Genomic DNA, 17,170 nt, shown 5'->3' with positions numbered 1-17,170 from the left:
TGAGACAGAGCAGATCCCTGTGAGCTGTGGCTCAGGTTATTAGCAGCATGTGCTCCCAGTCGTAATAGCTACCACCAAACTGCATCTGCAATTGAACAGGCACAGGATGGCATCTGAAGAGATGGCTGTGAAGTCATGGATCCTTTATGAAAAATGTTGTACGTATCTGTGATTATGGTAATATGGTGGTTAGGAGCTGGAGAGGGCAAGAGGGTGGAATATGGGAAATGGGTGGTGATTTGGGGGAACATTTGTGGGGATTTGAGTAATGCTGGTGATCTAGTCAGTTGATCTAGTCAGTTTGAGAATTGTGGTGTGGTGAAGTGAGTGAAAGGAGGATTAGGACTGAGGGTGTCTGTCAGGTATTGGAATTAATGAGTGATGTAGAAGAGTGATTAATTCCTTCAGTGAGACATTATATGGTACTTTGCAACTCAGATGGGAAAGGCTCTCAGAGGCCATCTTAGTTGTTCCACTGTGTATGTGTACATGTGCCTTCAAGTTGCCTGCCAACCTATGGCTACCCCATTACTTTCATAGATTTTTCCTAAGCAAGGAATACATTGGGTGCATGTACACTGTAGAAGTAATGTCGTATGACACCACTTTGACTGCCATGGCTCTGTCCTATGGAATTCCAGGATTTGTAGTTTTACAAGGTCTTTAGCTTTTTCTGCCAAAATGTGCTTGTGCTTCAGAAAACTACAAATCCTACAACTCTGTAGGATGGAGCTGTGGCATTTAAAGTGGTGTCAAACTACATGATTTTTACAGTGTCAGTGCACCCAGAGCTAGCTAGAAGTGAGAGTGAATTTAAAAAATTGTTAAATTATTCATCTATTTTGTTATGTTTAGGCTGTGTTAATAAAGTATTATTTTTATTGTACGCTTCATAGGATACTGACACACACACAAACTGGCTGGTTCAGGTGACACGTTTTTGGATTGCAGGAATGCTAGATATATAAAGATTGGGCTGAGACACAGTGTTTGTGGTGGCAGCAGAGTACAGAACAGAGAAGGGAGAGATTTGGTCTCCAGACATTGCATAATATCCTGCACAGGAACCTTGAAAGCACCTAGGACAGTGGCTCCCAACCTTTCTGATGCTATGATCCTTAAATACAGTTGCTCATGTTGTGGTAACCCCCAACCATAAAATTATTTTTGTTGCTATTTCATAACTTTAATTTTGCTATTGTTATGAATTGTATTTTCATTGTTACAAATTGAATATAAGTAAAGCATAGTGATTAGTGGTGCTCTGGGGGTGGTCCTTGGCAACCCCTGTGAAAATTTTATTTGACACCCAAAGAGGTCCCGACCCCTGGGTTGGGGGGAACCACTCATCTAGGAGATCCCCACTGTTGGAGGCAACAGCAGTGGGACTGGAGAAGGTCCTTACATTGGTGACAGAGCTGGGGATAAGGAAAAGATCTCTTACTCTGGGTGACTGCAGTGAGATTTATGGAAGTCTTCACATACGGTAGTGAGATTCTGGCAGAACTTTACACTTGATGGGGACAGTAGTGGAATAAGGGGCAGATGCCTCAGAATGGTATTACCTGGCAAGAGGCAATTTGGCTTTGCCTGCAGAACATTTCACACTATGCCCCTCTTGGGAGAATAAATTACCAGTTAAACAGGTTTGTTTGGGTTTGTGGGTTGTGTTTTCTTGGGGAGGGGTGACTTTCATCTTGATATTTTCCACTACTTTGCAGTGTGTGCTTGTGTCCTGCAGGAGGACACCAATCAAATAATTTTGCTGACTGTCATGGATAATAAAATGGAATATAATTTGCTTTAATGAAATATTGTTACCCAGGCTGTTTTATATAAATTTTGGAATCAATGATAACCCTTGGATGACCCCTGGCCAGACTCCAAGCCTGTCCGCCATTACTGGCAAAGCGAGAGGACATGTACACCTCCCCTGAGGGAGCACCCATATTAACATCTCAGAGGGTCCAGGGAAGTCGCATGAAGGGATTATCTCAAGGCTGGGAAGAGTGAAAGGATTGCCTTCCCTGAAGCTATCAACCTCCTCCTCAAACCTATTGTCCAAGAGGCATAAGCCCTTTATACTATCTAAAGCAGACATCCAAGTGAAAAGAAAATCTTTAAACACTTTTGTTTTGGCCAAGCCAGCCTCTTTGCCTCAGGCGAGATTTCGCCTATAAAAAGTCCCAACTTTGGCTGCTCAGCGCGCCATTTTACAAGGTCTACTTACTCCATGTCAGTCAGACCTCTGTTTTGGTAGCCGGCATTTCTGCTCACTCCCAGGTTGCGGAGCAGACTTGTCTCACTGTCCAGCACCCCATTCGCTTCCCGGAGGGAGTCTACATTCTGGTAAGCATCTCCATTAGTAACGCCTGAAATCTGTTCCCATTTTCCAACCCTAATTTTCCTGAGTCCTGAGTGTGTGTGTGAGTGTATGCGCAACACATGTGTTTTTCCCCTATTTCAATAAATTAGACATCTAGTTATTAATATCCGTCTCAGCTTTATTTATTGGGATCCCCTGGTCTACTTTGTATACATATCGGGAGGGTGATTTCGGTGGGCTCTTGTGGCCAGCCCCTCTTGCAATATTTGAGCTAATAACAATAATAATAAAATTCCCCTAAACGGACCCTTGGCTACAATATCATATGCATTTTGCATATTAATTCAGCTTATGGTACACTGAAATGCCAGAACTAGTTTTGCTGTATGTATATATGGACAAGACAGAGGTGCTGTTAAGGAATGACTTATCTGCCCAGGTGAGTGGTGGTGGTGGTGGTTATTTCTTGCTCTCCTCTCCTCATGGATTGAGACAGGGAACAACAACAACAATTAACAAGCACACAACATCAATTAAAAACACATCAGTTAAAATACACATCAATTTAAAAGGACAAATAAAATGTATACATTTTAAAACAATCCTCATTTAAAATTAACAATTTAAAAATTATCTGGATAAGCCTGCTGGTAGAGATTGGGCTTTAATGCTTTTTAAATTTCAGACAGCCTATTCAGCTATTAAATCTCATCTGGCATGTCATTCCACAGTCTTTGTGGTTTTTGAAAAATTCAGTTGTAGTTTGGCGATCTTCCTGGATCTGATGCACAAACTGGCCTGGCCTAACCTAGACCTGTCTGACAGCTATCCAACCTCTGGTAACCTATCATGTAGATCACTGCAGTGCAGTACATGTTTGAATAAGGTTCAGAACTCCAGGTAGAACAAAATAGAGTTATTAAGTTATTAACTAGGAACAGACAATATGTTCATGTGATACCAGCATGACACTGGCTCGTGGTCTGTTTCTGGGCCTATTTCAGATCTTTGTGTTGACTTTTAAAGGCTGGTGGGGGGAGAGTTTCGTAATCAGGAGTGAGAATTATGGATTCATCTGGATATGATTGGACTGCAGTTTTCAGTATAATTTATCCTTGACTAAGCTGGCTAAGGCTGATGGGATTTCCAGCATTAGAACATGTGTAGGGTTCATGATTCTCCATCCTGACAATCAGTCAGCAAAATCACAAATGGTTATAATGCAGAAAATAATACAGATTGAGTCTTCATTTTCTGAAACTGAGACCAGAAATATTTTGGATGTCGGAGTTTTCTGGATTTTGGAATATTTACATATGCATAATAAAATATCTTGGGGATGGGACCCAAGCCTAAATATTAAATTAATTTATGTTTCACATACATCTTAGCCTGCCTGAAGGTAACTTTATACACAATATTTTATATATTTTGTGCATGAAACACAGTTTGTGTACACTGAACCATCAGAAAGCAGAGGCATCGCTATCTCAGCCACTCATGTGGACAATTTTGAATTTTGAAATATTTTGTATTTCAGAATTCCAGATAAGGGAGACTGAACCTGTATTGAAAAATATAGTAGGAATATAATAGAATATATTTTTTTAGTTACTCTCTCATTTTTGTGCTTACAGTCAAGCCATCATTGGCCACATTTTAATGTATAATAAAATGGCACCTATTCCTTCAGACTTACGTACTGCAAAATGGCTACTGTGGTGTTCCATTTCCTAAATTTTGCTGCTTGTTGCTTTACATGTCTAACTGTAGCTTTAGCTTCTGCCAATTTCTGATCTTGCCACTCTGGCTCAGCCTTTAGGTGATTTACATTATTACTTTATCTGGAAACCCTTTTGCCATAAAATGCCTGTACTAAGAAGCAGCTTAGGCCCACTGGTCTATATTATGACCTGTGTTCTACAAGTCTTGAAGACATCTATTTACATAATGTATGGCTTCAAAGGGATGCGTATTTTCCTGCCTGGTATAATAGTGCACCAGCCTTTATACTTTGACAAATATTAAGGGTAGAAATTTATATTACACTTCAAAGAGTTGTAGCAAAAAAACAATATTCCTGTGTCAAGATCTTCCCTGGTCTTCCCTGGTAGTAGATATACTTAGGCTCTGCTTATATTAGGTTCTGTTTTATTTTTTAATTTCTCACCCACAGCAACAATAACCAGAAATGTGGCTCAGAGGTGGGGAAATGAACATTGTTCCATGGTATAAGTCATCCAGCATGTAACAGAATTGTGGGAGAACATCAAACAGATACTGTTTTCTGAGACAGGCTTATTTCTAATATGTAACTGTCCCTCAAGACCATTTTCACATATGATGGCAAGATAATTTACGGTATGTTTAAATTAGTTTGTTATGTAAATAAGCAGTATACATTGGCTAGAGCATACATTTTGTGCTCTTTCCTACATTAAAAACATTTACAGTACATATGGTGCAAAAAGTGAAGAATAGTGTTTGGAAATGGTCAGGCAGAAATTTGTGGAAAGATAATCTTGCTGCAGCATTCAGTAATGGAAGGAAAGAGTGCAAAATGGACTATTTATTTTTTTACAAACCAGCATAAATAGGTCAAAGTTACAGTTATATTACTAGTACATTTTAAAAACTTCTTACATTGAGGCCTGATAGACTGGAATGTAATTAATCTAAATCCTTTCTTAAAACATCATGCCAAATATTATTGATAATATGAGTAAAAGGGAAACCATATTGTCTGTGCCAGTCTCTTATTTCTGATGTTTCAGATTGTAATGTTAATTTTTCCGTCAGGGAGCTGTTCCAGACTCTCTTTGTCCAAATATCAAGTGAAAGATTGTTAATGTTCTTCTAGCGCTGGGCTATTTCAAGCCTGGCAGCTGTACACAAAAAGAGGATCAAGTCTTTAGGACCAAATGTTGCTGATCAGAAATAGAAAGTAAAACTATTTTAGGTTTGGGATTAATGCCTTGATAAATTATTTTACTTACAGTTGTGAAAATGTTTGTTTAGATGTAAATATAAACAGACAGTACCAACAGAGAGATATGTATGTTCCTGGAGCAACATGCAGCATCCACTATTTGGTGCTTAAAACAAAATTTATGTTTCTATGAATTAAACAGATTGGTGTGAGGCACCATGTTTCTTTTTTATTAGAACAGAGCTACATTTAAAGGATTTACTGAAAATTTTCAATGCCCTGTATAGAATTCAAGCAGGAAGGCTGGGTGCTAGACACAACTGGAGTCTGTTCATCATCTAGAAAGCAGGAATTGCAAGAGCCTAAACAGCTTTTCTTTGTCTGTAGTTCACCTGACTCTGGCCCCTCCTAGGTTCTTCCTCCTTCCTTAGAAGTTGATAGCCTTCTGGCTTAGTACTTTGTCTCTCAATTATGTCCTTTTTGGCACATTGCTTCTAATGCTGAGCTGCCACTAAGGAGTGTGAGGTCCCAGTTGCTCAGAGGAATCAGACCCAAAGGTTATTGCCAAGATGCAAGCCCAATCCTTTCATAACTGTGCCAATATTTAATCAGACCTGGCTGGCTTCTCCTCCAACTCTTGTTTAAAGTCCAGGTTGCTGCTCAGGATTGGGGTGATCAGAAGCAAGAACAATGCTTAATTTTGCATAAGCAAAGGACACACCCACATTAATTCATAAATAACAAATTAGTCATTATGGGTTGTTAGCTGTTTGTGGGGATGCCCTAATCACAACAATTTAGCAGGAGTAAAAAGCCGTGGTGGCTCAGCGGTTAAGACGCTGACTCTCACAATTGCAAGACTAGCAGGTCAGCAGTTTGAGGCCCAGGTGCCATGTGATGGAATGAGCACCCGTCACTAGTCCCAGCTTTTGCCAATCTAGCAGTTTAAAAGCATGTAAAAGTGCAAGTAGATAAATAGGTACAACTTCGGTGGGAAGCTAAACAGTGTTCTGTGCAGTCATGCTGGCCACACAATCACAGTTGACTTTGACACCGCTGGTTCTTCAGCTTAGTAATGGAGATAAGCACCGCCCCCTACATTTGGTTACAACTTGACAATCTTGTCAGGGAAAACCTTTAACTTTTAGACACAGTACAGGCACTTTTAAGTTATTTATTTTTGCAGACTCTATTCAACCATTGTGTTACATGGGACTAGTGAAGATTTAGACACTTCTGAAGTAATGGCAGCTGTTCTGAAATTAATAATTAAGGAAAAATTGTGTTTCTTTTCCTCAGACATCTAAATACCAATATCTGTTTCACATCCCACAACCAATAGTTTCAACATTTGCCTAAAATAGTCATAAGAATTAATCTCTTTAAAAATTAAATTAAATTAAATTAAAAACATTACCCAATGATTGCTGGACATTATCTCCTCCATAGTTGATCACTAGTGTGGAGACAAACCTAATCCAATAATTAACTAGGTTTAAGGAATCTGTAGTGAGCTCAGGATCACATAATCTTCTGGCCCCTACAGGATTTTCCATCTCATATCTGAAAGCCTACCCATTTCCACACTTAGGTTTTATGTTTGATTGTTCTTAATTATGGTTACCATCAATCCAGGGTACTGAGGTAGGCTTCAGAAAACACGTGAACAATTTCTGCAGTGCAAGAAATGCTCAGATGTGCTTTTTTTAGTGTCATGTAAAGATTTTCATAGCAGCCCACTGAAACCCCAAACTTTAGGATTTCTGTGCAATTCAACTTAGAAATAACCTTGCCAATGGAAGTATTTTACTCTCACTTCTAGGTTTATTACTCGCAATTTGTTGCAACACATAGGCAAGGTGCTGCAATTTGACACTCATTCAAACATAGCACACTCTCCATTTCTACTTCATTGTTGCTGGCTTACTAAAGCTTATTAAATCTACTCAGATATGGCCCCTTGAAAGATTTTTCCTGGAAATACTTATCATGTAACCACAGTTCTCATATTCTGGTCCAACTGTTCTCATAGCAGCCTTGCATAATAGGTTATCCGAATTCAGGTAATGGGGAAATGATATCAGTTAACTTAGGGTTAAAACAGGCTGCCCCTGCCGAAACCGGATTGGGTCTCGGCAACTGCATTCTGCAGCCCCAATCCACCTTTTTGCTGGCTGAAAGAGGAGCGACAAAGAGCTGCTCCTTTTTCTGGCATCAAAAAGCTGGCTTTTCCAGCAGCTTTAAGGCCCTCCAGCATCGTGCAGCAGCTTCCAAGTGGCTTGAGAGTATGCAGTGTTTAAACATTGTCCTCCCAAGTCACTGGGAAGGCAGCGGAAAAGAGCTGTCTGTTTCAGCCCTTAATGAGTTTCTAAAGCCAAAAGGTGGGGTGCTCTCTATAAGTTTTGGATTGCAACTCCAATCAGTCCCCTAACCACTGTATCCTATCATAAGGAATTATGGGAGCTGCAATCCAACAACATCTGGTAGACCAAATGTTCTTCATCCATGTAAGAAAGAAAACCAAAACTAAGAGGCACATGATTGTCAGTCAAATAGCTCAGTTATTTGACTGTACCTCCCATAGTTCAAGCTAATCAGAAAATGCTTTTTACAGTCTCCAAACCAAATTAACCTGAAAGTATTAGGGAGCATCTCTCTGTATTCCTTCAGAAAGAAAAAGCAGTAAAGGAACAAGGAATGTAGAAATAACAGACAAGAAAAGCCAAACTAGAGTTTAAGTTGCATTTAATTACAGGAGAGCCATAGAAGAAAGGACACCCCAGAGCTTTTTCATCAAAGGAATGTTAAAAAAGAAGAAAAAGAAGAAGCAATCACAACATAACAAACTGGAAATGTTCTCATTTTACATTTCAGATTTCAAAGGAATTTCCCCTTAAAATTAAGAACTAAAACCAGTCACTTAGCTGCTTGTCCACAGAGGATGGCCTAGACCACTCACTCCCAAGGGTTAGGGGATGGGTGTGCAGGTCTCTGCGCCCCAATGCTGGTAAAATAATCCAGCTGAGACACTGGATTCTAAAGCTGTTTGGACAGGCACAGCAATCCTGTGTGATACTAGCACGTCTCCTCTGTATCATTGGTGCAGCAAAGATGCACTGATTCCTCTATCCAACACAGAATATCCAACATAGAAGAAGCTAGAAAATGTTCTATTCCCCCCTTTTTTTTACTAAGTTGCTTTCAGCAAACCATGATAACTGCTGAAGAGCTTTGCATTTTGAAGAACTGAAGAAGGAAATGGCTCAGCTGTAGGAGGGTTAAATCAAGTTATTATCAATAAGAAACCATGTGAAATCTAAATCCTGCTCCTTCAGGTTGAAAGTGGGAGAAATCAAGAATCTAGATTAAAAACTTTCAGGGAAAAATTATGACGCAGAGCACAGAAAACTGCATATGCCTAATCTGTACAGTCCCCAAATGGATGTAAGAGATACCCAAGATTTTAAGCTCCAACCTCTGGTAAGAGAAACATGTGTTACGTGCTCTGAACTACCAAACCATTCTAGTCTCAAAAGGACTTGCAATTTAGCAGAAATAATACAACCCTTCTGCACAGGAATGTGTTATTTGGCTGGGAATCTGCCTTCCAGTCTGACCTCATTTTTCAAGAGGTGAATTTTGATTTAAATTTAAAAAAACTGAGGCAACAAAGCAGCAGAAAAAAAATACTCCACAGTGGAATATTTTGTCCTTATCATTTAGTCAGTGACATATTAAAACAATCTAAGTGAAGTTAACAATGCAATAAATATCTATATATTTCAAATTAAAAGTAAGAATTACAAAAAAACCAAAACAATAAAAACCCTCAATAGAATTAACTTACTGATATTGCTACAGACTGACTCTTCACAGACAAAGGTGTCTCCAAAATCAGCTGCAGCTTCCCTCCTTGCTCACTGAGCTTGGTTAATTTCACTTTGGAACACTTCTAAGACAACAATACAATACATAGTACAACACACACACACACACACACACACACACATACACATCTTGTCCTAATTTTCATACTGCCAAATGGTGTAAATTCTTGCCATCAGCATAGGTCCTTGTAACAGTTGCAAAAACAGTCACTGGTTGGAAGAGAGAGGAAGAGGGATGCTGATCAACAGGGCTCCCTATGTGTGGCTGCAGAGCAGATGATATGATGGTTTACAGGAAGAGTTCCTTGGGGTTGTCATAAGGGTTAGGTTTGAATTCTCTCTAACAATGACAGCAGAGTTTCTGAAACATCTAGCCCTCTCGAACACTGTCCCGGGATTCTGCTAGTGAGCTGTGAATGATCCCAGTAATTGACTCAACGCCATCTCCCTCCAGGATGGTGCAGTGGTCCCCTTCAACGATATGGACAAATACTTTCCCATCACAGACCTGCATGGGATGCAAAGACAAGAACATGGCACACACATTTTAGTGCCTTTTGTTTCTTCAGGCAGAAGTCAAAGCCATCTAAGAGGATCTTCAAGTCCTTTTACTTTTTAAAATTACTTTCCCCACATTCTAAAACATATTAAGCAAGTTGTAAGGTACCTTTCCTTTGGGAGAATCATCCTCATAGCCTACCAAACCAGACCTTTACCTTTTGCTTGACCATTGTTGTTATGTGGCTCCAAGTCAATTCTGACTTATGTCAATATTATTCTAATTTTTTCTTGACAAGATTTCTTCAGGGGAAATTTGCCTTTGCCTTCCTCTAAAGCTGATAGAGTCTGATTTGCCCAAGGTCACACAGTGGGTTTTCTGTGACTGAGTGGAGATTTGAACCCCATCCAAACCACCAAACCATACTGGTTCTTTCTGCTTCACAGGCTAAGAAAATGGATTTGGGGAATGACATGATAATTATATATTTGTAGTTACAGAAAAGGTTGACATCAAGGTGGGAGAGGACTATACAGGATAGTGCAAGATAGTGACTGCTGGTGGCTTCCATGTAAGTGGGACTACTTTTGGTTGGGCGAGTCCAATGCAAAACAGGTTCAGCACCTTGGACTGATCATTGACCATTTGGATTAAAAGCCAGAACAGATTCACTGGCCTCACTGACATGGGGAAAAAACAGTTGCTACTGGTGCATGAATAGTAATTAGGAAGACAATAAAATTCCTTGATGCTTTTTAGGACTCATTATTAAAACTGGGAAACAATTATCCATGATAAGAAAGCAGTAATTCCATTTCAGTTACCACTTCTGCTAATCACCTTTCCATATAATGTAGTGCATATAGTATATTGCAGTTTAACATAATTTACATTGTGATTTACATAGTTCACACAGTTTGTAATATTTCTGGTGGGATGATCAGTCCCTTCAAAGTTCTGTAAGGAATTCATTTTAGGGAAGCTATAAAGGCACCAGATCTGTCTGATCTTGGAAGCTAAGCATGGTCAGCCCTGGTTAGTACTCGGATGGGAAATCACCAAAGAATGCCAAGTGCTGTAGGCTATATATCAGAGGAAGTAACTCACAAAAGCATTCCTTCCTTAAAGTAACCCTATCAAATTAATAGGTTCAATGTACATTGACAGGTGACACAAACATGGCAATTCATAAATAAAAAAAAAAACCACTGGAGTTTGCTCCTGGAAATTTTTTTAGTACTAATTGTCCCTCAGTAATTTTCTGTCATGGTTTTTCTTTGGACATTAGGCATGGCAACTTTGTGACCCTTGGAGAACTTCAGTTTTTATTGGGAGACAGTGATGCTACAGTGCACCATTGCAGACTTTTATTACTTTCAAGTGCTAAATACACATTATCAGAAAGGGCTGTATCTTGTGTTGCTTTAAGGCAGAGGTGAGGAACCTGTAGTCCTCCAGATTCTATTGGATTATGGTGTGCACAATCTCTAAACCACTAGCCATGTAGATTGGCACTGACTGAAGCTAGAGTTCAACAACATTTGGAAGGCTATATGTCCTCTTCTCTTACTGAAAAGTAACTGTAATGAGTGCTCATTTAAACAAGAGAAATTTTTTGATTCTTTTCATCAGTGCAACTAACCTCTGAAAGTTTGTAGTCTCCTCCAAGTCCTTCTCCAAATTCATTGTGTGTCTTTGCTTTCAGCAGCATCACATTGCCATGATACTTGCATTCTGGTATATACTTTTCTCCTGCCTTCAGTTTATGATAAAACGAAGTAGCTGCAAAAGTGAGTGCCTCATGGCTGATGTCCTTGTGATTCTGAGTTATCAGATCTGCAGCAGCATTGGCACGAGCTTCCAGATCTGGCAGGGGCAGAAGGACCTCTAGCAACTGCAAGCAGTAGGAAAAGAGAAAAGGAGAAGAAGAGGAAGAAAAGTGTTACTTGTAAGATACAGTGCAGTTTACAGAAACAGTTGTGAGTAAAATACATTTTATTGCTCATGTGAACAAATGTGGAAAAACACTACCTTATTATATTCCATGCCAGTGAACTGCTGAATAAAGGCACACAATGCTTCAGTCTCTGCTTCAGCCTCATTTCCTGGAGTTAGCTTGGCTCTGTAGCTCTGAAATAGATGGACCATAAGATAATTTTTGTTTAAAAGATCTTGGGGGCACAACAGAATTTTAGCATCATGCTGGGGATCAAATGACTAAAATATCAGAAGTATCTGAAAAAGCAGGAAAAAATATTTTGCTCATCTTCAGATAGATGGTTTGGGATTGGTATGTTGTGTCACAGAATTAAGTTCATGTATTATTTTTATTCATTTTTATTCTGCCTTTCTCCCAATAACAAGACTCAAGATGGCCAACATGTTTTTAAAATCACAGATTAAAATGATATAAAAATTTAAATAAAAGTATAAATATCAAAGTTATTTAAAACTTTTGATTCCTTTGATAAATGCAATGGAAATGTCTTCAAAGGAGCCCAATGCTAGATCAAATCTAGCATTACAGGAATTGACTAACTAGGAAATGAAATGAAATGTACATGTGTTCATTCCATATATATGCAGCAAAAGATGTGCATGTTATCGTCAGTCTGCAGCTTACAAAAAAGTTTGGAAATGGGCATAGCTAGACTGACCTAGAACCTCTCACCTGTGTGTGTGCTGCTACATACGAATGAGAACCATCAAGCAGGAAAAGGCTGTTGGGTAAACAGGAGGGATTCTGTTGAACTTGGAGCTGACAACACATTTCGAAAGCTACACAGGCACCAAAGGAGTATCCTGAAATTCGATAGGGGCCATCTGGCTGTACTTGTTTTATGCAATCAATGTAATAGGATGCCAGGCTCTTTATACTGTCCGAAGGAGCAGCTAAGAAAACAAAGTTATGGAAACAGTCAACCTATAGAAGATCAATAGACAATATTGCTTGTCTGTCTCTAAATTGAGAGATAGTGTTGTACCAATGAAATATAAATAGGGATTTTAAAATCCATTTAAAGTGGTTAGAGGTGTCTGGAAATATTTAAAATGAAAAGCTATATAGGAATAGGAAATATATATAGAGATAGGAATGTTTTTTGTTGATTTTATAAAAGAGTTGCAAACTCCTCCCCACACGCCCATGTTCACTCACTTTAAAAACCACTATTCTGATCTTGTTTTTCTTTTTCCCTTTTTCAGGTCCAACTACTTTCTCATGCATGTACACATGAACAAAACATGCTCACATACAGCAGTTTCAGAAGTTCATGAAAGGCCTTGATGGCTTCCGGTAGCAATTCTGAAAACAAGGCACTATGTTTTAAAACTTGACAGATAAGATAACAAAGCTACCTTTGGTAAACTGAAGTCCATAGCTTGGTATATGGAGCTTAGAGGCAAGAGTGTTGAACACTGTGAGAGATCCTTCAATGGGGTGAATGAGGAAGAGAGGAAGCTCCGTGCTCTCCACCTTGTTGAGTTGCATGATTGTTGGTCCATTTGGATTCACCAATAGTTTATTCAAGTCCAGTCTGGGTTGTTCAGCCTGATTACCTTTTGTCTCCTGGAATAATGCTGAAAACAAAAGAAAATACAGACAATTCATGCCACATGCAATCTAGTTACTAGAAGAAAATCACAGACTGGTTTGGGGTTAGTCTCACTCAGTTGTATCTTAGATCTTTAACCTCTAAGGAACTAAGGACCAAACCAAGTGTGATACAGATACTGAAGAGTGGAAGACAGAGTCTCAGATGGTTTTCCTGTTTGGTAATCAGAGCTGCGAGGATTGAAATTCAGATCCAGGTCATGCACTGAAGGCAGGGATGAACACTTATCTAAATTGCCTCTATTCAACCTGGAATTAGCTCCATAGAGAGAGAAAAAATATAGATATGGTACCTCTCCCACCTGCCTCTGCTTACCATAGCAGCTAGAAGAAGTTGTGGAAATTGTTGTTGTTGTCGTGTGCCTCTAAGCCCATTTTTTACATATGGCAACCCTTAGGCGAATACAGAATGGGAAAACATCCCAAGAGGAAAGTCTACAGTGCTCTGGTCTCACTCAAACAACAGACTCATGGAACCACTCTCAAGTTTTTAAATAATCTGTAGGGGACTCTCATAATGGCTCTCTCATGGCGTGCCTTGGTTAGTGATAAATTTCAAGGCTAGAAAAGGAGCTTCACAGTTTGGAGGAATAGGCACCCAAAATATCTGGTTCACAACCCTTTATCTGATTTTGCTACAAGTTATCAAATGTTGCTAGTTCTCATCTTTAGCAAGATCTAGGATTTCCCATTCACATTGATTCTAAATGATCAGGCAGCATTGATAGATTTGCTTTAGTAGATAAAAAAAATATTATTTAACACATCCACATACCAAATCAGAAACAAATTTGAAAAAAATAAGAAAATTAAATCTATTACTACTTTCATCAAACGTTTTCCTTGCTTTTTTTCTCAAGCTGGCAGTTTTAACTGCAAAAAATTCAACCTCCTGTGTCACTACCTTATTAGAAACTTGCTGAAGTGTGAATATTGGGAGTTAATAAAATAGGAAGTGAATACTGTAGTGGGATGCTGCAGTCAGTCTTGGTGTAGAGATAGGTCTGTTATCAGGAAAAAAAATCTATTTAGTGAAGTTTTGTTGTTGTTTGCCTTCAAGTTTTTTCTGACTTATGGTGATCCTAAGGTGACCCTATCATGGAGTTTTCTGGGGCTGAGTGTGTGTGACTCACCCAAGGTCTCCTAGTGGGTTTCCATGGCCAAATAGGGAATCAAACCCTGGTCTCTAGAGTCAATAGTCCAGTGCTCAGACCATTGCACCACACTGGCTCTCTTTAGAAATTATTTCTGTGGATAATATACTCCTCACTACACCAAGACAGCAGCTCTCCACTGCAGTATTTACTTCCAATTTTACTGGCTCCTGATATCCACCCTTTCTTCTGTGTCACAAATCCAAAGCAGAGCAGATTCTGAGCAGATGGATATACTTACTGTCTGTGGCCCCTGATTTGGAAGAAAATTCCCGAAGCTTGTTAATGGTAAGCAATCGAACATCTCTCATTGCCATTACAATATCATAGTCCCTCTCCAGGGTTTGGCGTACTTCTACTGCCATTAGGGAATCCAAACCTAGATCAGCCAGGGAAGTGTCAGCATTCAAGCTGCTCACATCTCGTACACCTGTAGGAAAAAAATACAAACGAATAATATTGGGACAACCAATTTAGACTCTTCCTCAAGTTTATTTTATTTGTTGACAGAACATCTCTCAGGGATAGTGTATTTGGAACATCTTTATATGATTTTTCTTTAACAATATTGAGCACAGTACTTCAAATGAGAGAACATTTATTTAGTTGTTGCTGTGTGTCTTCAGATCATTTCTGACTTATGGCAACACTAAGGCAAACCTATAATGGGATTTTCTTGGCAAGATTTGTTCAGAGAAGCTTTGCTATTGTCTTCTCCTGAGGCTGAGAGCATGTGACTTGCCCAAGGTCACTCACTGGGTTTCATGGCTGAGCTGGGAATCAAACCCTGTTCTCCAGAGTCATAGTCCAACACTCAAACCACTATGCCACACTGACTCTCACTTTATTTTCAGCAAAATTATCTTCAGCAAAGTTTTTACTAAATGGGTGGATTTTTAAAAAACAAGTTAGTATATCAGTATATATAACTTGGTATAGATATGCCCCTCCATATCATCTTAAGAAGAGAAACAGAAAATGCAGGCCTCTGACTAACATCTTCAATTTTTTTCTCCTGTTTGGTTTGTAACATATTGCCTGATGAAGAAGCCAGTGGTGCTTCAAAAGCTTGCAACATGTATATTGTGCATTTTGGTTGGCCAAAAAAGGTATCACTGTTTGGTGGATTTTTACTGAATTTGTATATCAGTGTTTCTCTAAACCTTATAGCCAAGGTGGGAACCCCCCCCCCCCCAAAAAAAAAAAGACCACTCGCCCACAGGAAAAATCCATCACCTCCATCCAGGGTGACCAGATGTTATAACTGCAAAGGAAGACAGCATCACAAAATGTAGGACATTTGAGAAAAATGTCTGACATTACAAAATAAAAGCTAAAACACTAATATAAATGAAAATGCATACTTTGCAGTTATGCTTAAAATGGAGGACATTTTGAAATTCCTTCTGAACAGAAGGTTGAAATGTAGGACATGTCCTCCTGGAAAAAGGAGAACATCTGGCCACCCTGCCTCCATCCCCACTCCTAGCCCACTGATTGGTTGTCTGTGGCCTAGGGAAGTTGAAACATAAGTAACAATGGGCAAGCAGATGAATGCTAGGACAGTGGAATTAAGAAACTATTGTTATATACGTGCACTATATTCATCATGGCACAAGAGTACACCTGCCTTGTGTGTGAGTCATGATCTTGTGGCTAAGCATGTGACTGCACAGAAAGGAACAGGAACAGTTAACAGAAAAGGGAGAATTCTGGTTCCTCAGCAAGGGGGCAGCAATGTTTGCCTTTTATAACTTGGTGACAAGATATTTAAGCATTATGAGACTAAAAACCAGGAGAAAGAACGTTAGGGGAAATATATTTGCATTCACTACAGGGAGTAAATGGGTGTATGCTCAAATGGAAAATAATTTTATGGCAATCTGAATTAGGACATAATGAAGCCTTTGTTAAATTGCCAAAGAAGATACTGACTCATTCCAATATTTGGACATGATATGTGTAATGCAAGAGAAAGAGAGAGCTCAAATAAACCCCCTGGACTGTGCACGTGTTCGACAGGATGGATAAGGATCCTGATGATAATGAGAAAGTAAGGGAAGTAGCAATTTAAAGATGAGATCATAATCTGAATGCCCATTTTATTGATCGGAACATTCAACCCATATCTGAGTATCTAATAATCACTCTGGTGTGCCAGATTTTCAATAACTGGCTGGGTTTACATGCAGCAGGTAAACCAATTTTCAAAGACCAGCCACAACTGGGCTTCTACCCTCAGCCCCCAATGAGGTTGGAAGGAGTCTGGAAACTGCTGGTTTCATTTTAGAGTAACACCAAATTATTATTATCACCCCAGAACCTTAAGCTGGTACTAATGTTAGCTATGGCTTGTTGAAACATGCCAAAAAGTACAGTTTGGAGATTACAGCCAGCCCTCCATTTTCGTGGGGGATCCATTCTGGACACACACACACACACACACACCTAAATCAGGAACTTGCAGATATTCAAGCCCCATAGGCTTGAATGGGGGTGCATGTCTGTGAGCAGCCTCAGGCACACACCCCATTTTAACCCCCTTAGTTTTCTCCTCACAAGTGAGGGTCACAGATCTGAAGTCTGTGAAAACAGAGGAGCAACTGTACTTGTTTTAGCTGTCAAGCTTTTATAGTTAAGATTAAGCACATTTATTTGGACATTGTGATAAACAATGGTTACTCTAAAATGCCAGCAAAGCATCCTAAATCCTCTTTGCAGCTAAACTGAAGGAAGGGGGAAGCATGCAAGGCTGAAGCTTG

General features: G+C 39.4%; 1 protein-coding gene across 1 annotated transcript in view; it reads right to left on the bottom strand.

Moving 5' to 3' along the window:
- Positions 1 to 7,983: 7,983 nt before the first annotated feature.
- Positions 7,984 to 17,170, bottom strand: part of LOC149322250 (fatty acid synthase-like) — a 59,944-nt gene continuing 50,757 nt past the window's right edge. The window contains exons 37-42 of the mRNA XM_089537917.1: positions 14,650 to 14,838; positions 12,999 to 13,220; positions 12,313 to 12,533; positions 11,673 to 11,771; positions 11,284 to 11,535; positions 7,984 to 9,650 (exon numbers count right to left, since the gene is read on the bottom strand). Of these exons, the coding sequence (XP_089394043.1) occupies positions 9,513 to 9,650; positions 11,284 to 11,535; positions 11,673 to 11,771; positions 12,313 to 12,533; positions 12,999 to 13,220; positions 14,650 to 14,838 (1,121 nt within the window). The 3' untranslated portion in view covers positions 7,984 to 9,512. The remainder of the gene's footprint in view (positions 9,651 to 11,283; positions 11,536 to 11,672; positions 11,772 to 12,312; positions 12,534 to 12,998; positions 13,221 to 14,649; positions 14,839 to 17,170) is intronic.

Source organism: Sceloporus occidentalis, unplaced genomic scaffold (genome assembly GCF_023333645.1).
Source record: "Sceloporus occidentalis isolate IW3139 unplaced genomic scaffold, rSceOcc1.0.p SCAF_1, whole genome shotgun sequence".
Classification (NCBI taxonomy): Eukaryota; Metazoa; Chordata; class Lepidosauria; order Squamata; family Phrynosomatidae; genus Sceloporus; species Sceloporus occidentalis.
The sequence above is the reverse complement of the archived record's forward strand: the minus strand, read 5'-3'. Positions and strand labels throughout refer to the sequence as shown.